The sequence below is a fragment of the Pyxicephalus adspersus genome, chromosome 6, assembly GCF_032062135.1.
Source record: "Pyxicephalus adspersus chromosome 6, UCB_Pads_2.0, whole genome shotgun sequence".
Taxonomy (NCBI): Eukaryota; Metazoa; Chordata; class Amphibia; order Anura; family Pyxicephalidae; genus Pyxicephalus; species Pyxicephalus adspersus.
Window position 1 is genome coordinate 87,375,121 of NC_092863.1, and position 27,334 is coordinate 87,402,454.

The 27,334-nt window shown below is 37.3% G+C and overlaps 1 protein-coding gene across 2 annotated transcripts; it reads right to left on the bottom strand.

Moving 5' to 3' along the window:
• Positions 1-941: 941 nt before the first annotated feature.
• CCDC68 (coiled-coil domain containing 68) lies at positions 942-27,334 on the bottom strand. 2 transcript variants are annotated; one of them, XM_072416485.1, is made up of 11 exons: positions 27,089-27,334; positions 17,242-17,400; positions 15,972-16,046; positions 12,129-12,272; positions 9,947-10,072; positions 8,315-8,443; positions 7,593-7,675; positions 7,129-7,234; positions 5,666-5,749; positions 3,176-3,252; positions 942-1,812 (listed from the first exon to the last, which is right to left on the bottom strand). In XM_072416485.1, the coding sequence occupies exons 2-11, from the start codon at positions 17,371-17,373 to the stop codon at positions 1,740-1,742; spliced, it is 1,029 nt and encodes a 342-aa protein (XP_072272586.1). In that variant the 5' UTR covers positions 17,374-17,400; positions 27,089-27,334; the 3' UTR covers positions 942-1,739. The 2 variants fall into 2 exon arrangements, with proteins under 2 accessions (XP_072272586.1, XP_072272585.1); XM_072416484.1 differs by lacking the exon at positions 27,089-27,334 and adding an exon at positions 19,997-20,106.

Below are 27,334 nucleotides of genomic sequence, written 5' to 3' on the forward strand. Positions count from 1 at the left end.
AGCCCTTGTAATCCAACCAAATTAGTTGGTGAAAGGCTGTTTTAATGAATATATTATGGCAGACTAATTACACATTAATAGGAGACAATCTGGCAGAGTCACAACGGTAGTTTTCATCTGATTCGTTGGTGTGCATCGAATCTCATTTTTAAAATGTATACGTGGAAATTCATTTCAGTTATGGTCAGAAACGAATGAATCAAAGTTGTTGCCAATACACAATCTGTATTAGTTACTTTTATCAGAGGGATTTTCAAGAACATGCAAACATTGTTTTTAAGTAAAAACGACCTAGGATTATAGCAAAGATGCTGTTTGTGTTGGCACCTTGGGGTCAAAAATTAAGATATCCTCTGCTCAATGAGGTATGGATTAGCCTTTCTCACCCTTTTTACTACTGAGGAACCTTTAAAAAAAGGCAAAAAGGATGGCGGTGGCTGGAGCTAGACAGCGTGGGACCCAGTTGTATTTATTGCTATTATTTAAACCCTCCCACCATTAAAAACTAAAAAATATGTGTTGATTATAGGTATGCACTGCAGTACTGCTTGATAAACATGTTACTCCAATGTCCCCTCCACAATTCTGGTCAGTGTTCACAGCCTGTGATGAGCTGTGAGCCCCTTTTGTGGCACAACTCTGGACTATACAATCCCTTTTATCTCCAAAGCTCTGCCTATTCTTCGCAAAAGAGGAACCCACCTCCTTACAAGCTGTCAACAGTCCTTGGAATTTGGGTCCCTTTTTTATTGTAAAGCCTGCATCAGCACAAATCAGCTCCCCAAACCCAATCCTTGGGGGAAGGCATGCATTCTATTTAACATGTCTGAAGTGCTATTCCAACATCCCAATAGAGTTAAAGTACAAGCTCATCAAATCTAGGCCACAGCCCGATTAGGTAACAGCTCCATGTTAATTTCAAATACACATCACGCAAAGTATTCATGCAGTATCTTTTATTCTACAAATTAAATAATTATATACAACATTTATTAAAAAGACATGCATTGAAAGTGAATCGGTGTTCTGTGACTGCACAGGATATTTTCATGTTGTTTTTTGTTAGGCGTGTTCTTTGTGCCCACAACTTCTTTTGGGCAATGAAAGACCCTCTCATGCTTTGCTGGACATGTAGGCTCTGCTCACTCACCACTGGGGCAATTTTAACATTTCAAAAATGTGAAGAAAAGAAGTGCTGAATCCAATAGCGAGAGCAACACTCTAATTGAGACCTGTTCCATCAATATTTTGCAGGAAATCTGGTTGGTGGGCGAGTGGAAAATTGAAAATTTTGGTGAACTTGCCCATTTCCAGCTACACTCTTCTTCTTATTCCACTGCAACATTAACATAAGAAAGAGGCCAAAATCTGTATTCAGTAAAACAAACTATTAAAGGAAAAGAGAAAAACTTTTGCACAGATTCAGCTTTTCTCAAATAGCTTCAGCAGGTCAGTGACTTAATTTTGAGTTGCCTCAAGCTCCTCTGTATGCTTTTAAAAATAAAAAATAAGCACTTCAGAGTTATTGATTGTTCAGATAATATCAAACTCTCAGTGAGCATGTCTCCTTTACGCTTCTTAATCCTGCAAACAATAGGGCAGACTTTCTGTTGTAGGATGCTGCCATGCATACGTGGACAGCCGACTGCCAAGCTAAAGTGATGATGATCCAGATGGTGAAATGAAATCCGCCAGGTATTAAGTCCAGCAGATGAGAATCAGTTGGTTTTAAGACACCATCAGCTGTTCCCCGTAGGTTTCTTGTGTTTCAGCAGCATGAAGTAAGGTGAGAGAGTGCCAAGCATCGATTCACTGAAAAAGTAAAGCAATTTATTATCAAAAAGTGCTTTCAGCAGCATTTTTAAACCTTTGGAACAGCAATGATGTCATTCTGGGGAAAGCAAGCAGACCTAACTGACTAAACTGGCAGGGTGGTGCCCTCTGTAGGCAGCAGGAGATGATGGGCACTGCAATGTCTACTTTGCTGCAATATTGCTGTGTCTGTATAGAAGATATTAACTTTGCCTGGGTTGGTTTTAACATTGGATGCAGAGATAGGCACCAAAAGACCAGCATTTAAAATCATTTTAAAAAGACCACCCATACTAATAAATGATATGCTGTAAAAGTTATAGATTGCACCCACTCACTTTTTTTAAAATTAATAATGAACATATATTGGGAGGCTGGCATTAAGACATATAATATATATTATAGAAACTCTTGGAATCACTAAAACTGACCAATTACAATAAAATCTGCAAACTCATTAACATTTGAAATACGATTGTTTAGCCCTGCAGAATCTACTTTAGATTTTAAAAAATGTAGAAACCATAGGATTTATATTTATTTGTAATTAATCAGGCTAATCATTGCATTTGCCCTTGCTAGAGATGCATGATGTTTAGGTGTTTAGATGTTCCAAAAATTAATATGATTTATTTGATGTGTTCCCTATTAGGAAGGCACATGCTATATAGAGCAATTGGCAGATTTCAAGTAAGGTTGTAATGTATATGGTCAGTTTTTGTTAAGTAAGATTCAAAGTACTGAATAATAGATAATCCTGTCACAGGCAGGTGATATTCCATAGCCGAATTCATTAGCCTTGCTAATAAATATTAGAAAACAACAAGGATGCACACAGGACTATAAAAGATTTCCAAAATATTTCCATGGGCGCAATCAGTGTGTTAAAACAGCGTTCTCCCCATTATTATATTGGTAAAGTTGAACCTACACTTTATTTCTCTTATTGTCAGCAGAACAGGAAGGGTGAATATCCAGAGCCTCAGATAGCAGTAAAAACCAACATGTTCAACAAGTTCTAGCCCTTCCCTGCTTTATCCAAAGCTATAAAAACACATTTTTTTCCTTCTGACACACAATAAAATTTTATGTAGGCAAAGCAAATATTAACATTGACTGCAGAGTTTAGAAGCCAAGTACATATTTAACATTATTTTAAACCATTGTGGGCACACCAAGCAATCTTTTTTCTTCTATTAATGCACTGAAATGCCCCAGGTATTCTACAAGTCTGCCGCTGCAAAATGGAAATCTTAGATTGGTTTCTCCTGGGCCATCCATTTCCTTTTTCTGACTATAATAAATTCATCTATTCAGTAGCCATAGACTCTCTATTCAGGGACCAAAAAAATTAAAATCTTACTTTACAGATGTTCCTTTTGAGATTTTGAACGTACTTGGGCTGGACCAATGATCTACTTTGTACTTCAGTTCTTTGTTCTGGTAGAGGAATAAAAACAAACATTTTCTTAGTAACAAAAAATAGCTTCCCCAGTACAACTGTAAAAGGCAATACTTTCCCCCCAATGGAAAGGAACAGTCCACCCTGTCTTCAAATTAGATTTTATTGGCTTGTTTTCACATTTGCAAAATATGCGCTGGAAATGATATGTTCTGAGATATGGTACGACCCATCTTCCTTCTTCGTCTCTGCGCAGGCTGGACATAGGGCGCTGCCATTTTCCTTCTCTACTTCCAGGTTTCTTCTTCCTACATCACCCAATCTCACATCGACCAAGCACGAGATCAGATGACATGCTTCCGAAAAATGTGTCATATATGAGATCAGAAAGAGAAGATGCAGGCCACAGCCTCCTGGGATGTGCGACGTATGTATTCCAGGAAGCTGCAAGCTTTCCATTTAGTCTTTATTGATAGAGGAGTAAACACAAAAGGTGAATCTTCCCCCTTCAAATCTTAAAAAATACCCTTTTAAAAAAAGTAAAAAATGTGATGTCCTCTGTACGATGGCTAAGGATACTGAATCTGGAAAAAAAATGGGCAATAGCATATGTGGATCTCACATAGCAGTAGAAAGTAAAGTACAGTGTACAAGTAAGTTTCACTTTAAGGAATAATTCTGGAACTTTAGGGAACAATGTTGCTTTCAATTTGCCCATAGATTAACCACCTAAGCGTTACACTGAGGTCTAGATTTCTGTACCAAAAGTGATCCACTGTTTTTCATGAAATTTTTTTTTTAAATTGTAGACCTGTAACTTACAGAAATATGTCCGAACAAGGGTTCTAGTAGATATTATGAATATAAAAAATGTTTGAAACACACAATCATGTAAAAAAAAAAATTTTTAATAAAATAAAGGAAATTAGGCGAAGATCAGCAAAGGTAAGATAAGACACAGTGTTACACACTAGCCATCCAGGGAATAAGTGGCAATTTTTAAAACTTTGATTCTGTATTTATTGGGGTTTGTTTTGAATTATTTTGTATTTGATTGGATACGGGAGTTTGTATCCAATACAAAATAAGAATTTGAATTTGCAAGTTATTTACTTTTATTTTATTTTTTTGTATTGGATTGGATACTGGAGTTTGTATTCAATCCAATACAAAATGAGCGTTTGAATTTACCAGTTATGTACTTTGTATTATTTTATATTATTTTGTATTGGATTGGATACGCAAGTTTGTATCCAATCAAATACAAAATATAAATTTGAATCTCCAAGTTATTTACTTTTATTTTATTTTTTTTTATTTTTTGTATTGGATTGGATACGGGAGTTTGTATTCAATCCAATACAAAATGACAGTTTGAATTTACCAAATATAAACTTTGTATTTATTTGAATTATTTTGTATTGGATTGAATACAGGAGTTTGTATTGAATCCAATACAAAATGAATGAATGAGTTTCTATTTGAATTTCCCGCACACGCGCCGACGTCATCACGCACGCAGAAGCCTTCCGGTTTTTTTTTTTCTCTGCCGGACGGCTTCTCGTTTCACAGATCATGGACGAAGAAGAACGTGGACGATCAGTGGGACCAGGTAAGATACCGGCCGGCATCTTACCGGTCCCGCTGGCACCCGACGCTGGAGAGGGAGATCGACGGACGACGATGGACGGAGGACGACGCTGGAATAGGAAAACGACGCTGGATGTGCACAGCGGGACCATGGAGGTAAGGATGTGACAAAAATACGGGCTTAACCATCCAAGCCATTTTTTTTTGCCCGTGCGAAGGTCGGGCTCAACGGCTAGGTGGTTAATACAAAATTTAATCTAACCTGACAAAGATATGAGCCTTGTGAAAACACAAAAAACTGTCATGGATACCTTCATCAGACCTAACATAATTCTGAAACTCGTATGTAGAACAGAGACTTCCAAGGAAAACCAATACAGTATATCTATATAAAATGACATGGCTATGGTAAAATGTAGTCTATAGAGATCAGGGTGGTATTGGGGTTTTGCTCAGAGATAAGCACCCGAGAAGCAACAAAGTACAAAATTACAAAACATATTTATATTGCATTGATTGGGAGGGGTTCATCCCAAAAGTTATTAATTAAAATGTTACTAAATTCAGAAAAGCAACATATTTTTATTATATTGTGCATTTTGGAGTGAGGCCATATTAGACTTTTCTATTTTGTCTGCAAAACATGTTATCTAATCTCTGGAAGGTTTTAAGATTGTCTGTACAAATTAACTAAAAGATCATATCAAAATGTATTATCAATTTTGTAGAATGTAAGCATTTTGGTCTACTTAAATGTTAAAACTAATATAAATGATACCAATAAAAAATAACAATAAACATAAAATAAACAAGGACTGTAATGGCTAATACTCATACATTGATCATGTATGTTGGCTTTACCTGACATTCCAGAAAATTTACTTTTTCCTTCAATTCCTCAATGGTGGTATCCTGCTCTTTCAAACGGTTCTTTAGATCTTCACGCTGCCATTACAATAATAAATGGTTAATAACATGGTACGTTACCGGGAGATTGGAATCAGGTAACCTAAAATAGGTTTCATTGCAAATCTTTAATGGTGCAATTTTCCATGCGATATTATTATTATGTTCTATCCCATTCACTGGCATAGATAGAATAGAACAATGAACAATGGTTAGTGGTTTATGTTCACGCATAAGGGTATATTGCTATATATGTTGTTTAAGAGTATTTTTACATCTGCTTGTTTGTATAAATAATAATTCAATTATATGGAAGCAGCACAGCAAAAACCAAGCAGGTACAGTATATATTAAATGAATATATAAATATACAATATATAAACATATACACACACTATAATATACATATCATAATATATACCGTATGTTAGCCAATCAAATAAATGTTTTACCAAGAACTTCCAATGTAAGCAGGTGGCTCAGAAACCCATATGAAGATGTTGACAGTATATGCAGTATATAGAGTTGCAATGACTCCAGTAATCACAAGATGGCACAGACATAAAAGTGTAAGAATACAGAATTGCGACTAAGAAAATATTCAGGCCTGAAATGATTTTAATAATAAAAATGTATCAGATAGAGGGCCCGATTTATTAAAGCTCTCCAAGGCTGGAGAGGATACACATTCATTAGTGAATCCAGCAAACCTGGAATGGACCTGGTTCAGGATTCAAAATATTTGCAAATGGCTTTGAAGAAATCCATTACAGGTTTGCTGGATCACCCAGTGTCACTGACGAAAGTGAATTTTCACTTTAATAAATCAGGCCCATAGTCTCAAAGTTAAACTATAATGTTTTTTGTTTTAAATTGTTGTGTCATTAGCAGTTGTATATCATTTTTTAAAAATAATAATATATTAAAGGGTGCATCTATGATGATAGATATAACAGAATAGATAGATATATATCTAACAGATGATAGATATAACAAGTATAACAGAATTTCTTGTAAGAAAGCCCAGCAATGCATGCATACCTGTCGAAAGCTATACATTCCTGTTACAAGAGTTTCCCACTTTTGCCACAAAAACATTCCTGTTTAGGGCAGGATTATCATTATGCTATGGCAAAAAGTTGTCTAACTTGGCCTGGGGAAATCAAAGATCCTCTTTAAAAGTATCATAAATATATATCTCTAGAAACTTTTGGTAAAGCATTGACATTTTTCTCATCATTCCATAAGTGCGGCCACAAAAGTTCCTACTAAAACACACAACAGTGCTTGCATGCCTAGGTAGAAAAAGTGGAAACCCAGGGAAAACATCTCACTGCAAATATTAGGCAGATATTAGGCCATAGGCGCTGGTCCCTGCCTGCTCATAATAAATAAAGCCAAGGATATGGATGTCTCACCTCTTGTATCAGAGCCCGGAGATGTTGGTGCTGTGACATCATAAGCTGCTGCAGGTGATCGATCTGTTCTTGTACTGTAGAGACTTCTGACTGCATTGCCACACAACTATAATACAGGAAAATACAAAGTTTTATTTCTCTACATTTGTGATTTAAACAATGAAAGTGTGATTTAAATTAGAACAACCACCTCTGAAAAGAGCTGGGGGCCTTCAACACCATTGGTCTTTCACCCAAAATGATACTTCAATGATTTCCTAACAGACCTGCAGCCATGTAATTCAAAGGTTTAACATCTATGCATGCTTTTGACACCAAGGATTGGATAAAGTAACAAAAACAAGGTCATTCACAATCCCCACACCTCTTTGGTATAGACAATCAATATCTGTAGTGTCACATCCCATGTAAGCTATGTGAAATGAGTTTCCTGTCCAGTTTGTATAAAATATTGGATTACTGACCCGTTCTTGTTGGAAGGATCCCCTGTTCGTTTATACAGCTCATTCTCCAGTAAATGCTTCTTTTCTATCAATGTTGCTTTTTCCTGTTGGAAACACAAAAATGAATGGGTTGTGGAGAAATTAATGGAAAATCTGGCTTCAAAATAGTTCCTCCATAAATCCAAAATTTCAATTAAGGTTTGTTTGAAAGTGATGAATTGGAAACACCAAAGTTTTTTTTTCACTGTCTGTATCCTCTTGGGGATATTTCCCTTAAATTTTCTATCTTGACTGGTCTTAAGAAAGAACACAGACATAAACAAACCCCTGATGAAAGTTCTAGGGCTTTACTACTATCCAAAATTTAAATTAAAAAAAAAAACAAAAAAAAAAAAAAAAACCTTGTTAGGACTCAATTTTACCAATGTTTTCTGGAAAATACATTAACAAAACATGCAGCAATACACATGATATACATTGGTGTTATTCTTAATAACACTCCAAATTCACATCAGAAAAACCACTGCATTTTGTCATTTTGAGCTGGCTTTTTAAAAGCACACCATATGCAATTTCAAATGAATGGGCTGCTAAAAGTTTCTTATGGCAATGCATACTGCAACATACATGCGTTATGGAAAGCACAGTTGTAGTTGGAACGAGGTTTATAAACATGGAAATAAGTAAAAGTCACATTTCACTCTCAGGGCTATAAGGAAATTATTCTAGAATGAACTACTCACAGTTTCCATTCTCTCCATCAGTTTCTCCAGTTCAAGGATTCGTCCATGTTTTTCTTCTATCTTCTCAGCCACCACAATAAGTTTCTGAATGCTTTTCTTAAATTGATCTTCTTGTTCAACTGCAGCAATCTATAAAAATGTAAAACTGAAAACCCATAACTTTTATACATCTTTGCATCTCCTGCTCCTATTTATGTGAAATGTGACCATTTGCTATGTTTTATAGACCCTGAAAACATTTTGGTAATAACTATGACAGTAATCTCATATGAAACAATAAGTACAGCTCATAAAAATTGTTGGGCTTTTTGAGCATATTTTAACAAGAAAACATTAAATCGTCAGTCAAACATTGCCTACAGGTAAGGGTATATTGAGATAAAGGCACATTTTTTAAACAAAAGTTCATCGCTACATTTACCACCGCCTTAAAACCATTAAATTAGAATGTAGTGTTGTAAATTAGGTTCTGATGATTAGGACATCCTTAGGGAGTATGCTGGTGGCGCTGTCCTATTTAAAATTCAGACATTGACCCCGATTTATTAAAGCTCTACAAGGCTGGAGAGGATACACTTTCATCAGTGAAGCTGGGTGATCCAGCAAACCTAAGTTTTATTTTATAGCAGAATACTTTATATTTCTATAATTTTATATTTAATGCTAATAAAATATATATTTTGAATTTGACTTGTGATATTTTAACCCTTAGTGTTTCTCAACCTTTTTTGGGGGGGAGCCCTTGAAGTAACTTTCAGGTCTTTAAGGAGCCCTTGCTATATTTACTATATCCACATTTCATAATATAATACTGTGATGATCAGTGGGAAAAAGGTTTCTTAGATTGCTGGCCAGTGGAAAGAATTTCATCCTTACAGGTAGCCTAAAAGATCATTGGTGTCACAAACTGCTCATTGCTCAAGGAACCCCCAGCAACATCTGGAGGAACCCTGGTTTAGAAACATTGCCCAATACTATAAAGAATATGTACTATACCCAATAGCAGTTGTGTGCTTTTAATAACCCATCTGAAGTACTGCTCTGCAAAGTAATAATTATCTTATGAATGTAATAAAGAAAACAAGGGCACATGAACAGGCCCAGAATATTTGGAAGATTCTATACCCTTCAACCAAAACCTATTGGCTAAAATGCATTTTTTAAAATGATAACATTTCAACAAAATCTTTACATTAGAAAAAAAATGAATACTCCAAATTTCACTCATCCCTACCAATATACCGGTATTTTGCAATCTTTTACTAATAAGTAGATAAGTACTAGACAACATAGCCAAATCAGTACCCTCACTTATCTATTAATGTAAGCACTACAACTTGGTCACCCGTTGGTCCTAGCCTCCTGACAATAAAGACAAATTAATCAAATGCTACTGAAAGCACTTTTCTTTCAGCAAGCTTCCACTGTTATTTTATCCAGTGCTGTGCAATTAAGTCATAAACCCACAATTTAGGTAGTTATACTAGTTTATTAAATGTATTTTATAAAAATACATTTTTCTTCAAATCTGGCTGTAGTTATATTTTACATTATCTATGCTTAACACAAATAAAATTTTGGGTGGTCTGACTTTATTACTTATTATGTAATTCGGATATAACCACCATTTACCTGTAATTTCTGCTTTTCTTCTTCATGACTCCTCCGTAGCTGCTCAGACTGTTTGTTGTAGTTTTCATACAGCTTACGTGTGGCATCTCTTAGTGCTCCTGCACCAGCTTCACGTGTCGCTTCCAACTAAATCAGAAACAGTTCAATAGAAAATTAGAGACATCTAGCTACCATTTCACTAAGATCAGGCCTCCTTTGAATAACAAATATGCAGAATTAAAAAGAAAAAAAAAAAAAGGCTAATGTCCTATTAAAAAAAGTCTTCATATACGTGTACTTTGCAGGTACCAAAGTGTGAGTTTTGGGTGTTTCCAGTAAGGTGTCAATACTAAAGCATACAAAGAAATTTTAGAGTTCTTTCCGAGGCTGCTGGGGGTTCCCTAAGCAATGAGCCTTTCTGGTTACCATAACTGACACCAGTAATCCTTTAGGGTGTCTGCAAGAGTGACATTCATACCAAAAGCCAACAATGAAAGAAGCATTTTTCCAAATTGACCACCATGCTTATGTACTAAAAGCTTAGGATATAATATTTATAGAAAGGGTTCCCTAAGACCTAAAAGGTATTTCAAAGATTTTCCTATGTTCAAAAGTTTGGGAAAGACTTTTTAGACCGTTCTGCACTCTGTGGGCATTATCATTTTACGTATAAGTGTGACTATGTCCTGTGTACTAAGCAAGTTCCATAAAGTCATGATTCAATGAAATTGGAGTCACTCAGGTGGTCCACACAAAGCTCTAACCTCACTGAACGTCTTTGGAATGAATTGGAATGCTGATTGTGACTTCTTCTCCAACATCAGTACCTGACCTCACAATTGTACTTTTGATTTATTAGACACAAGTCTAATAACCACAGCGGGAGGTGGAATATTTCCTAATAACTTTCATGATTTCAAAATTAGAAACTTATATTTGTACCATTTAGGTGTCTACAAACTTCTGACATATAGTGTATTTTTCAATCATATTTTATGGAAACTTAATGAGTATGTTTTTTTAGATTTTATTATATGCAAACATTTTTTCTGTCACAATTTACAGTATGATAATCAATACTGTTTATTTAGAGGAAGTATGACCACAATAAAAGCATTGCATACATTTGTTAACATATAAATTACACAAATCAGTATAAAGGTACCTCTGCTTGTGTAAACATTAGCAAATTTGTTGTTGGTTTGTTGCAAATGCAAATAGGCCTGATTATCAAGTTGTGATGTCATTTAAAGCCAATATATTTTAGCTTGCAGCAGATCCAAGTTTATCCTAAAAAGGATTAAATTTATTTATATTGTTATTGTTAGACTCATCAGCAGTTGTGAGTCAATTAACAACTTGAAAACAAGAGCACGCCCACCAGAAAAGTTTGCACTGTACAGCTAACACAACTTTCCACCTTGCTGCTCAGCTTAATTATTTGGCACATGCCACAGCAAGTTTTAAAACAAGTTGGAGATGTATATGAGATGGTCCTATACCAATTGTAAGGAGCTGAGGAATTTTGCAGATTCTTGAAGTTAATTATTTTTGTGCTTTTGTTATGTTTTGTAGATGATTGAATTATGTTGAAACTAGTTGTACTCTTCTTATCAGTAAACTAGCGTCCACTTTCCCCCTTTTTGCCTTGAAATTCTTCCTTTCCTACCTACGGCCATGTATCAGTTACTTTGAAAAAAATATCTTGTTCTAAGAGAACCACAAGGACATTTGTCATGTCTGCTAATTGTCTGTAGTCATGCGATCATGCACTGATCATGCCTTTGAACTGTTATATAAACTGTGTGCAAACAATAAAGTTTTGAGAGTGATCTAACCACACATTAAGTTGCATGAGTTACGTACTCTTCCAGCGCTGTAGACAGAAGTGATCAGAAAGAGGGAAAATTGATCTGGTATCAATAGGAGATCGCCTTAACACCAATCTATCTGTATACAGTATATCAACAGAAAGATCTTGGATAGCAATAACAAATTGGATAGATAAAGATTCCATCATTACTCCAGGATGCCCCTATGCCAGGAAATGTCTGTCGGCTTTCCTTACTTATTCCACCTTTATTCACTTGCACATCCTTGCTTTAGTGCTCTTTGGAGATCTTTAAATGCCTGTGGGCAGAATGACTAAAGGATGGTCAGCTCATGGAAATGATCAGGGTTGCCAATTCATAAACAATTGTACCTTAATCTGTAGATCCTCATTTTCTCTGTGAACATCTTCTACTTGCAAGTCCTGATCCTGTAATTTTTCAATGATTCTCTTGTACCGCGAACCAAAGGAATTGTCCTCATGTTGTGTGGAGCCATTTTGCTGTATGTGGGAAGTCTAGAGGAAAAAGGGAAGGGGTTCATCATGTAATAAAAACTTTATAGACTTTCTTTAGAATTATGGTTTTTATTTGCAGCACATTTGGATCCAACCCTGTTGATACATTTAGAGATCAGTGTCTGAGGGCTGGGGATGTTGGATACAGCAAAGCATTCCATTATTAGAAAGTTCAAGTGAGCCCCTGCCTCTTGGAAATGTCAAAAGGTAGCCCAGAGTAGGCAAATTTAAAGCTTTCTTTTAGTCACAGTTTATATTAACATATTTGTGAGCTATTTTATGGGGCAGGGAAATTTTACAGTTTTTGGAAGATCTGCTGTAAGAAAACTGATAATGCTCTGTAAAGTCATGGGTGCCATTTTCTGAAATAGTAAACCTATGCAGCCACATAAATGTGGTGTGCACTGCCAGGCCTTGGGGTCAGACAGCCCATTTGTTTAAATGGGAGGCCTATTGCAAACAAAATTTTTTTTTTTTTTACATTTATGTTGCCATATACACTGAGCCATGAGTTGCAGTGCGATACATCGTAAATCTGTCACCAAAGTGGATTGAGGTACCATTGAGTGTGATTGGCACAGAAGCACAACGTGTTACTCATTTTACTGTATGGCACAGTAATGTGTGTAATGCCGCGCGGCACAAACATAGACCCGAAGTAAAAAGTATTAAAACAGATACAAAACATCATATAAACTCACCTACAACTGACCTGAAATCATTTTTGTTTACTTTTTAATTGACACCCAGAAAGAAAATACCATCAAAACTGATTGTTATCATCATGCATTAAAGACAGGACAAAAACTGGAGGAGTGCAGGCTAGATATACAGCAAATACCCAGTTAGCACACACCTTGTGTCAATAACCCACAACACAGATGGTTTCACCAAGCCATTGAAGAATGAAAGCAACCAAACAAAGGAAAGGTAATGTGTTCAAAGCTAGAAAGAATCTGGAATATCCAAATCTTTCTATGAAGACAGAAAACAAATATAAAACAATACAACATAAATTTACACAGTGCTGTTGTGTTGGTGTTCTAGATTTCTTTGTTCTCAGAGGTGTACAGTAAATACAGCTTAGCTTCAAAGCAAAAGGCAGACTTGAACTATCAGTTTATAAAGGTTTTTATTGTCTTTTCATGTGCGTTGATAAACACAGACATACATATATTTGTCCGATGGAAGCGTAACTTGTGTTAACCTATGCAACTACATAATTATGTACACATTTATATCTTTAGTGTATTTTAGTATTTAGTGTGTTTATTTATAAGTCAGGCATTGTGCAAGATGTGCAGGCTTTCTCATGTGGCAAAGTAAGATGACTGGATTAAATAGTTGAACTACAAGGATCAAAAACAATAATAGCCATCCAGGAAGAAGATGCCAACTAATAACAAGTGGGCACTAAATGACCGGTCAACCCAAGACTCGTAATGAGCTTTTAATTTGCCAAATAAAGTGACAAATTATATATATATATATATATATATATATATATATATATATATATATATCTATATATATTTTTTTTTTTTTTCAATGGCTAGGGGAAGGATCAATAACAAAAATGGCCATCTGGGTAGAAAAGAGGACAACTTCTAAGAAACAGACACTGCATGTGTGGTCATCTCAAGGCCCATAATGGGTTTTATGTGCCAAAGTAAGATGAAAAACTATATTTCAACCACAAGGTCAAGAATAAGTAACAAAAATGCCCATTTAGGAAGAAGAGGCCAACGTCTAAAGAAAGGGCACTGTATTTGCAGTCTCCCCGAGACCTGTAATGTGCCCAGCGCTGCTGTACCAAGCTCACAACCTTACATGCCTTTTTTTTCAAAACAAGGTGGATTATATTTACCTATCACTCCCAACATTAAATAAATCTTCAGCATCCAAACATATTTCTGTCCGTGTCCCTCATCTCTCACTTTCCACGTTTTCTGGATCACCAAGGTTTTCCCCATGATAGCCTTCCCAGTCAGAGAGCTTTAATAAATCAATCCCTTTGAGTCCCTCCCACTGGGCTTCCCATCATTGAAGCACACAATTGTGACATCACACCAACAAGAAGGATTTCAGACGCTGGAGATTCCTTGCCAGCTGTAGCTCTTGTAGGTGAAGGTTATTAATAATTATAATAATAATAATTATAATATTAATAAACAGGATTTATATAGCGCCAACATATTACCCAGCGCTGCACATAAATAGGGGTTGCAAATGACACAGCTACAGACAGTGATACAGGAGGAGAGTACCCTGCCCCGAATAGTTTACAATCTAGGAAGTGGAGGAATTAACACACAATAGGAGGGGAGATATGTAATGGAGGGAAGTAGTAAGGGGTTTATTAGACAGAAGAAGAGAGGTAGGCAACATTTTTTTTTAAAAAAATGGGTTTTGAGTCCCTTTTAAATTAGCAGAAAATAGGAGCAAGCTAAATAGGATGATGAAGGCCATTCCAGAGAATTGGAGGAGTTCTAGAAAAGTCCTGGAGCCGTGCGTGTGATGAGGTTATGATTGAGGTGAAAAGGAAGCCAAAGAAGAGAACTACAAAGAGATGGAACAGAAGAGGAGCGGAGGGAAGGATGAATGAGTCTGGCTGCAGGATTCATAATAGATAGAGATGTAGAGGAGAGAGTCGGGTTAGTGAAATACCAGAGAGGAGGACGTTACAGTAGTCCAGACAAGAGATAAGAGCATTTACAAGGAGTTTGGTGGTCTCTGGGGACAGGTAGGGGCTGACTTTGGAAATGTTGGCAGGTCAAAGTGACAGGACCTGGAAATGTTCTGAATATGAGGGCAGAATCAAAGGTGAGGCCAAGACAACGTGCCTGAAGGGAGGGCCGAATAACAGTGTTGTTAACAGTTAGGAATATGTCAGGGGGAGATTTGGAATTTGAAGGGGGAAGATGATGAGTTCTGTTTTATCCAGGTTGAGTTTCAGCAATCTGTCAGCCATCTATGACGAGATGGCCGACAGGCAGCATGGGACCTTATCCAGGACTGATCGAGACAAGTCAGGGGTGGACCAGGGAGGGGAGAGGGAGAGGAGGAATTACAATTAAAATACATTTGAAAGGAACTTTCTTTTAATTTGCATATTAGATATAGATTTGCTTTTAGTCCATTGCACCATAACACTAAGGATAATATGCAAAACCTGGCAAACAATTTATTTATATCCCAGCAGTCAGACTGTGAATAAATAGTTAAAACAGCCATGCAAATCAGCACTTTATGTCCTGAGACAATTGAAAGAAACAATTATTTTAAAAAGGATATTTTTGGAAACCATGTGATGCCAATACAATGTGTCAGCTACCAACACAAAACTTTCCTAACTTTATAAAAAGTTTTACCAAAAGTTTTACAAAATGCATGAAAATAGTTGTCAAATTTGGGTGGAGTACGACAAGTGAATTTGAAAGTTTCTCTCAGAAAAAGAATCAATTTAAGAGTATCACACTAAAACTGATTGTAGGGGATTTTTGCAATTTGAGCTAGATCCAGGGAGAGAATGTGGAGATAGTCAGGGATCCATATACAAAGGCATAGATCAGAACACCCACGAACTGCCATACTGCAAGAATTCAGCATTTTAATTTTTGATCATTTTAGGAAATTTTTAGGTTGATTTGAAAATGGGTAATGGGTGATCTAATAATCCAGATGTACATATATACATACCCCCTCCAGTACAGGTTTCCCATTGCTTTCATCTTTGAAGAGCTGACTGTGTATCTTCTCTAAAGTTGTTCTGATCTGGATGGAGGAAAAGTAAGAACCAGTTACATAAACAAAGATACATCTACTAGCAGTTCATTGTATTTTTTTTTTTTCAGGAATTGAATGAAGTAACATGTGTCTGCACTATCAAGATGGACAAAGATCAGAATGTGAAAAAGAAGTCAGAAGAGGATTGTTGTGTTTAAGATGGACCAGGGACAGGTGAGTATCCTCTTCCTCTGGGTTTAGTTCTGCTTTAGGTGGCCCCAGTCATTTTTTCAGGAGTTCAGATCAACCTGATTACAGTATAAATTATTCGACAACCATAGTAATGTCTCCTAGTAGTAACACAGCATCTCAGATTCCTCCATCCCAGCAGTGGCTCAGCAGCCCAGCTTCCCCTTTTCCCCTCTACTAGCAGTGATTCAGCAGCCTGCTAATATCAGCTAAGCGTATGAGGGAAGGTGTAAAGGGAGCTAGGCAATTGAAAGAACACCCTTATCAATTTTGGAATGTCAGGTGATGCCCCACCACCGGAGGGCGCGTGCAGCCTATTCACTCAGGAGGCTGCACTTGCGGTAGCCCTGAGGGTTGCAGTATCCCTGTAGCTGGGGTTTTCCCTCGGAATCCTCTGCACTAGGCCGCACAGCTGAGGGGAATTGGAGCTGTGTGCAGTTGATTAGCCGAGTAGTTCTGAATCAATCCCATGCTGTCATTGGCTGCTGGGACTTTATAGCCTCTTTGCTTCGTGTCAGATGCCTGTTATAGCGTCTGCTGGGATTACCTGTGTTGGTGTGATTTTTTAGTATTTCTCTGTTAGTGACCTGTGCCTGTTCCTGACTATCTGTTGAACTCTGCCTGGACCGACCTCTGCTTGTGACCCCCGACTCTATTTCTGCCTTTCTGTTTGTAATTCACTTGGTGGACTGCTCTCCTGGCTTGTTTTTGGGTTTCCTGACATTTTGTACTCTTTACTGTATAAAATGCCAGCCGGTCAACTGCCGGCCTATGTCCAGACACCATCCCTTGCGCACCAAGCCCTGGGGGCAGCCGAGTGCTGGGAGAGACAACCTGTCTCCCGAGACTGAGCCGGGGCTGTTACAGGCGAAGACTGCGGCTATAGATTGGGGGACCGATGTCTGGGGAATACTGGTACTGACCTGGGCCTTACAAAGAGATTCTACAATTTGATTGTGAAGTATGTGAACGACATTGTGGCATGTAAACTCACCTTGCGTACATATTCTGTTTCCTCTGTGATATGGGCAGTTGTAGATCCATACATGTAGAAAACATCATCTTCCTTCGGCCTCTCATCAATTCTTTTCAGATAACTTCTTTCAGTAGATGGAATCAAAGTCATTGTTGTTATAGAGAATTCTGCAGATTTCTGGAATAATAATGAAATTAATATGAAATACAATAATAAATTATTTCACAGAATAAGTCTAATTAGCAATTATACTTGACAGTATATTTAAAGAGGATCTGAACTTTAGAAGCTGAACCCAAAAAAGGTGGGCACAGGACAATTACCAGTCACCAGTAAAACCCTCTCTCCAGTCACCAGTAAACCAGTGACCAGTAAAACTCTCTGAAGCGGATCTGCTCCCCATTACTGCATTGGCAGGTCTTGTTCTGCGCTGTGTCTCTGTGTGCAGGTGGCTATCTTGGTAGAGACAGGGATTTGCCTCCTCACATCATGCCTTCCAGCACAGAGAACAATGGGCATCACAGAAGTAAATCACTCCAATTTTTCTGAAACTGGAAGTCAGAGGCAGCAGTACCTTAAGTCTAATATTGCAGATAAACAGCTATAAAGCTGAAGCCAAAAAAGTGTGTAAGAACCCCCACAAATCAGAGAATACTTGTTAGGAATTCTGGCAGCTTCCAAAGCAAAAAAGTGGTGCTAGTTGCTCAGTCACATTTTTTATTCTCAAGGAGACAAACATAAGAACCACAACCGACCTCAACGAATTTCACACTAGGTGTTCTTACTCATTGGACCAAGGATACCATATGCAGGATGTTGGATTTCCAGTGTGATGCTATTGATGGACCTTGCAGATTCACATTGAGTGAGACATTTGCTCCACTATACTTGGAAGTACAATGGAGCAAAAGAAAGTGAAAGGAAGGTAAACATTCTGGGTTACCTCTAAAAATAGCATGGGGGAAATTACATATTGTCAACCTCCAGAATGCTAAGACAAACCATAGTTATTAGGTTTGACCAAGCCAGACAGTCAGAGGCACTACCTATATTGTTCCTGAATTCTATACTGCCAAGCTGTAAGAAGTGAGACCCATGGACATACAAGAATTAAATAAAAAGCTGACATATCCAGTGATTTTAGGTTTTACAGTTTATGATAGAACAGGGAAGGGTTAAAACCATTTCATTTTATCTTTTCCAAATTGTTTCCCAAGCAGGATATTTGCCTTTATTACTCATCCTGCAGTGGCATCAGGAAGTGAAAGGAAATACCATCTTGGACCATTGTCACTGGAACAAAGTGAACATTGCTAAATGTATCCTGTAGCTGGAGAAGACAGACTATCATAGGAGAACCAAGGGGTTTCAGCAAAACTGGAATGCAGTTCTTGAAAATAATATGCCATCAGTTGGCAAATGTTTTCAATCCTGGACCAGATAACCTATATTCTGCAATCTCGGGGAATTAAAAAAAAAAAAAAAATCAGGCCCAGTGTGTATTAGAAGTTGCAGCAAGTTTGATCAGTAACGGATGGACATTTAGCATAATTTTAGCATTTGGCTATTTTTACCACAAATTTAACACCAAGAACGACATTTTTTTCATTGGCTTTCAGTGCTTTCTACTTTGTATGCCTACATGAAACACAAAGTATGTAAGGCCTAGTGTCTCTGTTTCCAAAAGACATGCACTGAAAACAGAAAGGTCTTACCGACTCTTACCAAGCGATAATAATTTTATCAGTATTTTATGTTGATGGGGGGGACTACATTTTAAGCAGATCAAAACTCCATCTTTCGGACAGACTAAAAGTACCTTTTTGGTATAAAGTAAGTTTGAAATTGTTGTAGACTTAGCCCTCCCCGTTCTATCCTCAACCAGTAGATCATCCCAGTGATGGGCCACCTTACTGACCAATAGTGTAACAACATACCATCCCTGAGGTTCCACATAAGACACATTAAAGCTGTAATAATAACAACACTGTAACAAATGACTAAAATGAAGTAATACAGACACCAGAAACAAATAATGCTCAGATTATGCAACAAAATTTATCAAGTTTCATCACTAAGATAAGACAAACCGGTACAGCTCCGATGTTTCTTTTTTTAAAAATTATATTTTTATTAAATGCAAGAAAAATCTGGGCATGATATTGTGAATTTATGCCAGATCTCACAGTTTGCAAGTTGGCTCTAAAGTTACCTGGAAACCTAGACTGAGAAATATTGGTATGAAGATTCCCTTGTCTGCTGGAGAAGGATGTATGGATGTGATAAGATCACCCACGCAAGTTTTTATGATGTTTACAAGACTTTAACCTTCTACGTGTGCTGGCTCGTGGATTCAAAAAACACACAAACAAGGTGATGAAATTAAAAAAACAAGGGCCAGTCCCATCCTGCCTAAAACGATACACGTGTCTTATTAAGGTTGTCATACATCTGTCATCATAGCTTTCAACTTCCTAAAATTAAATGAGGGGCCATATTACAGTATAATATATATATATATATATATATATATATATATATATATATAAATTTATATAAATAAAAAAAGGACTAGCCTCTGCCACACATCCAGTTACTATTTAAAACTATAGTTCCACAATTAAAAAATTATTATAACAGAAGGGACAGGCAATGTCTGAATAAAGACACCTGCGAAAGAGCGTACCCATACTAGCATTTACAGTTTTCTGGCATCGCTCAAGAATGGTATTTAATGCAGAACTAAAGTGAAAACAAAAAAAAAGTCACTTACTTTTACTTTCACAGATCCCTGGATCCCTCTGGAGCTGTCTTCCATACAATCCCGCGTTGTCCTGGATGTTTGCTTCGTCCTAGCACCAGGTGCTGCCATCTTTTTCTGGCTTCCGGCTACGTCACTTCTAGCTGCGCAGGAGCAAAATTGGATGACGTAGGAGATCAGTAACTTTTTTTTCAATGACTGAAAAGCTCCTTCTGTGCTTACCTGGTCTTTGGGCATGTGGAGATGAATTAAACCTAAGGTTTGTGACATACATATCCCAGGAGGCTCTGCACCCATTCAGTCTTTACTGCCGTGGCAGTAAAGACAGAAGGCGAGGGGCTTGGATTTTTTGTTTTTTTTTAAAAAAGGCATTTATTGAAAAAAAAAAGAAAAACACATTTTTACTTTATAAAGAAGAGTTATCTACCCTTCTATATAAAGTAACACTTAATTCCTAGTGGTACAACCCTATGGCAGTGCACAGCTTGCCATGACTTTGGCGGTAGTTTGCCTGTAGTAGCCCATAAAAATGACCAGAATTTACCAGATTCATCCCCCTTCTCCTAAACTTTAATAAGCTTCACTTTCACATTCAGGTTTGCCTAATTTATCACAGGATTTGCTCTTGATGAATCAAAATAGATCAAACTGAGCAGATTCCCATACTAATCATATACAATCAGGGGTCTTTTTAAAGCTATGGAAATTATACACTGAATACCCTAAATTTTTATGCTTTGAGGGGTGCACTTTTACAGAAATGACTGTTGACAGAGCCACTTTTTTTAGGTTTGCGCCTCATCTATGATGACTGGTGGGTGCAGCACTTCATAGGCCCTACCATGGCCCTTCTTGTCTCAATGAAAGCCAGGGCTGTGTTCTTGCTTTTAGGTAAAAGATTGCACAGAAACATGTATTAAGAGGCTGCAGTCCTACATAAAAGCTACGAACAAAGCATCCTGGTTTTGGCTTTAAAGGTTCTGCAAAGATTTGGTGGGCTGACTTGGTTTAGTGTGGGTGAAGTCTTTCCTACATTGCATTAGCAATTCATGAAATGATTATCCTCTGTCCTTGAGGCCACCTTATTAAATACATTTAGTTTAGAAGTGAATTTATATACAAAGAAGCATTAATTGAAATTACCTCACGTAGTATATATGGAAAATCTCAAGAAGCCTTTATTTGGCTCTACTCAAGCAAAACATTCTTCACAGCTCTCTATAAGATACAATAACAATGAATGTGGCTTATTGTACCGGCTTGCAGAGCTGGCTTGTCAACAGCACCGTATTACTTCATACACAGAATTGTTCATTGTTTGAGCAGAAACAAACACTGACCTGAGGCACAAGACTCATAACTGGTAGGTAAACAGAAGGATTATTGGCACAAGGAGGTTTTCTCTACACATGTTTTGCTTTGTCTTCTAAATATGTTTTCTACAACTTATCATATAGCATAGAGGTGTCTGAAGACTTTCACAGCCACCAGGATGGAGCAGCACTGTTACACCATGGTTTGGCACAACTAGATGTTCATGTGAAAGGCAAGGGGCAATACAACCTACCAAATAGGAAGGGGGAAGATTGCATGATTGGTGTGTTTGGTGAAAGTGGTGTGCACAGACCAAATTCCACTCATGAACTGACCACAGGCAACTAACATCCATATATCCAGGAATAACATAGGGATCAAAGCTATAAAAACATTTTAATCTGTAGTCTTGGACAGCCCGGAGGTAGGATAATACTATTGGTATTGTTTAATTTCTCCCATGGGGAGATTTTACCATGTTTCCAGCTGTGAAATCTCTCCAGTAGGGACACGGGGTGATTTGGTGAACAAAAAAACTAGACTGTTCTCTTACCGAGCAGAACTATCCCCTTTCAAGGTAAAAGACTACAAAACATTCCCACTGTTAAAAGATTTGACATCACTTCTCTGTGGAGGCTGATGCCTTGGTATTTACACTTCAGGGTACCCTACTGAGCTCAAGGACCTACCTACAGGTAAGTGTAGATACCACATCACATAACCAGACCTGCTGCAGGAATAGGCCGCTCACTGCTATTACCATGCTAAACGGCAAGTGGACTTTATTCTTTAATTGCTTAATTTCAGGAAGTTGCATTAGTGACATGTAGCAAATTATTATTGCTTTCTGATCACTCATGCAGCTTTTTCTATTTTTGTAAAACATAATGGAAGGTGGCATATTTGATTGCAGGAAAAAATCCACAACGACTTTGATTAAGAGGCAAAAAGATCAAATAATTTGTTTACCAATCTGGCAACAAAACAGAGGGTGTGTTGTGCTTTGCCGATGCCTCCTAAACTATTTCAGGTTCCACTCAGCAAAACCAAAAATAACTAATCTCATTTAAAAAGGCACATTGCTGTTAAGCCAATTTTATTTAAACTTCCTGTGCATGGTTATGAAGTGGAACTAAATTTGCCCACTTTGCCAAAATCATAACCCAGTCCTTGGGAACTTCAGCCAGTTTGTATGGCAAGGCTCCAATGACGTCACCCTTGCACTAATTCTCACGAGTTCATTTATTCTGATATCAAGGTATGCTAAGAATGTACATGCAGCTGCAAATTCACACACATTCTACAGAAGATTGCAAACAGACAGGTAAGTTTGATTTACTACATAACAGACATAGTCTGTCCCATCTTTAACATAAAGCCTGCTCGCAATGTTTAATTTTCTAGGTTTATTACCGATACAACCCTTTGTATCGCCAGGTCCAATATACCATTTTTCAATTTATTCTCCAGAATGACGTCCCATCAGCACCTTGGCCCTTCCCCTGCAGTTCCACCATACTATCTGACCAGTAACTAGATAGGAGTATTTACTTTTCATTAATGAACCATTATTCTGTTTTTGTTTCATGCAGTAAGGGTAAATTTGACTTAAGCCCCATACAGACCTCAGAGATTGGATGCTGGAAACAATCTTTCATGTTTCTGGGGATGAATGAAGGAAAGCCATACACACAGCACCGTTTTGGGTAATTCTGTAGGATGCACAGTAGTCGTTCATCAACCCACCATGGAGGAATAATGAATTATATTGGGGAACCCCTGTATTTATTTTAGATTTTCCCCATCTGCCATGTATACATAGCTTAATTGTCAGTCTCTTGCACTACAATACAGGTGCATTGCCAAAATGTATTCTACTGCAGCATATATTATTGTACTGTAATGTGCACTGTAACACATGCATTGCTGAAGTTTAAAAAGTATTTCCCCTGTTCTGTCTGACACCTGACAGATAAATATAAAAACCTTTAAAATATGGAGGGGCTCCATCATAAACAAGAGCTAATTATTATATGCATTTTAGGGCCAATACACAAGAACATGTTTTACTTCCAATCAATATCCCTTCAGATAAAATGCTTGAAACAAATATAAATCTGTAGTAAACTATTTATTGTACAGCGCTGCATAATATGTTGGCGCTATATAAATCCTGTTTAATAATAATAATAGTAAAACCCATTTGGATCGGTCAACCGCAAAATTGGCAGCGAATTGCATTGTTTTAGTCACATCACTATTAAAATACATAAAAAACTAATGGTTATTGGCTAAGTTTATACATACAGTTTGACAATTTCAACAAGTAGCCTGCACTCTACCAAACGCCATTCTGATGGTCCCTAGGTGATCGGGGTGATTAAAGTCATTTGTCACTGCAGGAGATAACAGACAGCTTACTCCACCTCCAAGTGACTCACATTCATCAGTGACAACCCGTACAACCCTAATATCATCATTCAGCTACTCTCATATCAACTATACACCAATCCAAGCCAGTCATTTAACTCTATGCTCTCCATTGCTGAGATGGAAATATTTTTACTGCTTGTTCAGTTCTCTAAATATATTATTATGCATATACTGGGGTCAGATTCACTGGACTTAGTGAATGTTCTACTCCTTTAGTAAATCACCAATGAGTCATTAAAATATGTTGATGTAACAGCAGAGATGCCAAGTACGAGAAGGTGTTTGCTAACGGGGCTGATCTACTAAAGGAGTTTAAGCTGAATTGTCACCTAGCAAGGAATACTTCAATTGGTTTAGTGAATTTATTATTAAAATAAATAATAAACAGTATTTATATAGCACCAAAATATTACGTAGAGCTGTACAGTACATTAAATAGGGGTTTCAAATAACAGACAGTGACACAGGAGGAGAGGACCCTGCCCAGAAGAGCTGACAATCTAAGAGATGTGGTGATAGTTCACTTTGCAAAGAATACCCAATCGGATGCAAGAAATGAACAAGATTTTTCCCTGCACATGACTGGATGGTTGAGGTCAGCAAATATTCATCTAATTTGTTAGGCTAAGTGAAAAATCCCTTGCCAAGAAAATATTTGGCTTTGTGAACAGCCTATGTTCCTTTTGAAAATCAACCCCAATCTCAACCCATGATAGTGAATGCACATCCATGCATTAGAATGGGAAACCCTGCAAGGCACATAAAGGGCATCACAACCTGAAAACTGATTTACAGCTTTGAACCATTCAGAGTAATACGTCAAATGTAGATGTGTGAATCTACTGTTCTACTTTTTGTTCCCTTGGCAAGTAAAACAGCGCTGTGTAATATGTTGGCGCTATAGAAATATTAATATTAATAAAAACAGATTCTCTCTATGTACACACGTGCATTTTCCAACAACAAACGACTGCAAGATGCATAAATGAGGGTTGTACATACAGCACTATTCTGCCCTATGGAAAGGGGAGAACGACGAATCGGAACGATCGTACGTCATCCATTGCCCGTGGATCTGCCAGGATGGTCATTTGGACGATGAACAACGAGCACTGTACACAAGCAAGATTCTCATCCGATATCAGCCCAGAGCCGATTATCAGACGAGAACCATTGCACGTGTGTAGCTAGCCTTAGAGTCAGAACATCCACTCACTGTATTGTATTTATGAAGGAGCCACATTGTTATTCTAGTACAGGACTACAGAGCAACCCTTCCTCTTCTCTTTATAGGATGGGGGGAGTTGTTCTTATGTTTATAGTGCCAGGTAGAATGTAACAAATAACACTCAGCACAGACAGAGACAAGAAGTATTAGCCTGTTGGTATTCAGGCAAAATCAACATGTAATATTTTGTTTTTTTTTAGCAACAAATCAACAAAGCAACAACAATTAATGTGGGTTAACATGCATTGCAGTAATGCAATGCATTTAAAGTGTGAATAGACAAATCAGTGATTTTATTTTTCTTGTATTGATTTCCTCTGACCCATAAGAAGCAAATAGAAAGTCCCACTGTGCTTCACAAGCGCCATAATGTAAAACCTTTGTTTAAAGTGCATTGCTATGAAAAAAAGTCACTACCCTAAAACAAGAAATCCGTCAATAGAGTCAGAACTTCCAATCTGCAACTTGCACATCTGTCTCAAACAACTTAATATGACAGTCAGGCAATGGGCAGTCCAATCAGCATTACAAAACTTGTATTCCTCTTTATTATTGCAGCCAGAATCTGGGTCCAATCATAGGACCCGCAAACTGGGTGAATCCCCTGCTATGAGCTCACCAATATCCGGATGTATTCTTTGGTTATATTTGACCTTAAATGGGATACATTTTATAAAATATTATAATCACAGACGTAACTTACTGATCCTCATGCTGTCAATTTTTTTTTTAAGAGCTGCATGCAAAATTGGACTGTGTTGCAAAAAACGTTTGATGAACCACTGCACATAATTCAGGATCTGCTATACGAAGTATATATATATATATATATATATATATATATATATATATATATATATATATATATATATATATATATATAAATATATTTTTTCTGCATCTGCAAGAATTCTGTGATTTTTTTATTGTCAAGACATGATTTGTAAAGCTGATACCTTTGGCACAAACCAGTACATGAATTGTATGTGAAGTAAGTTGAACAATATTGATTGGGAGACTCGGGGATATAGTATATAATATTGGTATGCATGAATCTCCACCTGTAAATTTCTGTTTGGATATTATAGGGTTGAATTACTAAAGGAATATAGGCTGGTCATGTAACAAAGCTCTTCCGACTTATACATATAAAGTATAACTATACAATAAAAATAAAAAAACATGTTTTTAGATTGCATATGATTGGGTATTCTTTGAATCATCACCACATTCACCGAGCTGAGTGAAGAATCCCCCAATACTGCTGTCTGCTTCTCCACCTTCCTGCTAATTATACCTGACCTTGTAAGAAGATAATTCATCTCGGTAAGTGAGCAGCCCAAACTTATCTGCACAATCTCAAAAGACAATAATCAGTGGGAGAGAATGGAAAATGTTATTTGCATGTTCTGACTCAGTAATGGCTCTGGAGATTTTTAAGTTACTGACCAGCATCACAAATGCAGATTACAAAAACCAAACGGTCTGTAGCGCTTTCCTCCAGCAAAACAAAGTACTAAAACCAGATGGCCAATAGGAAAGCCAAGGGTTAGTATGTTTAAAATCAGAAGCCAGCAAAATCATTTTTTATATTCTCTGTACAGTTTACCTTTATATTCATCCATAACAATGGATATAGTGTATTTGATGCCACTTACATACCAGCTGTAGTCAGCTCCATACTGTTTTCACGGCTGTCTGCCTTTCATCCTATTCCCCAGCTATACCTGGCTTTATTTGGACCCAGTAAAAGTATGTCTCTTATTTTAGGATACTGATATGAACAGATTTCCCAATGAAATCAGATCAGAAGGGTAAACACCTGCCTATCAATGCTAAAACAATAGTTATCAATGAAAGCAGTCATTCGGTCACTCTTCCCTATCAGTTTCATTGCTCCAAAACCAATACTCAATCTTGTCCTCAGAAAGCAACACATTGTAGGCTTTGTGACAGATTCCCTTGCAAACTGCTGATGTAAGCAATTTAAGATACCAGGCTGGACCTCCAGAGCTTTTGAAGAATCTCCCCTTTCAGTAAGCTTTGGCACCTTGGATCCTATTGTTCCCCTACGGCTGTAGGCCCACCTGTTTGTAACATACAGTATATTTAACATGTTACCTTCCTACCTGGTATCCTGAGCAGTATAGCAATGCATCATCTTTTCTCCAGGTCTGTTCACATCTCTTATCCAGGTAAAGCACAGCTCAGCCCCAGGTGAGACGACCACTCCCAGCACAGCAAGACAGCCCTGAGCAAAGTTCAGCAACTCTTCCTCTTTTCTCTCCAGTATCGGTTAGGTTTACCTACACCTTACTAACATAGAAGTGTAAAGAAGACCTTCCCTGCAGCATGGGTGACATCAGTCTGGTGTC

Coding starts and splice junctions, on each gene's coding strand:
- CCDC68 (XM_072416484.1), bottom strand. CDS start 20,095: ATGGCAGCACCTGGTGCTAGGACGAAGCAAACATCCAGGACAACGCGG. Junction 17,401..19,996: donor AGGGATCTGTGAAAGTAAAA/GTAAGTGACTTT, acceptor TTATTATTCCAG/AAATCTGCAGAATTCTCTAT. Junction 1,813..3,175: donor TCAAAAGGAACATCTGTAAA/GTAAGATTTTAA, acceptor TTACTTTTTCAG/TGAATCGATGCTTGGCACTC.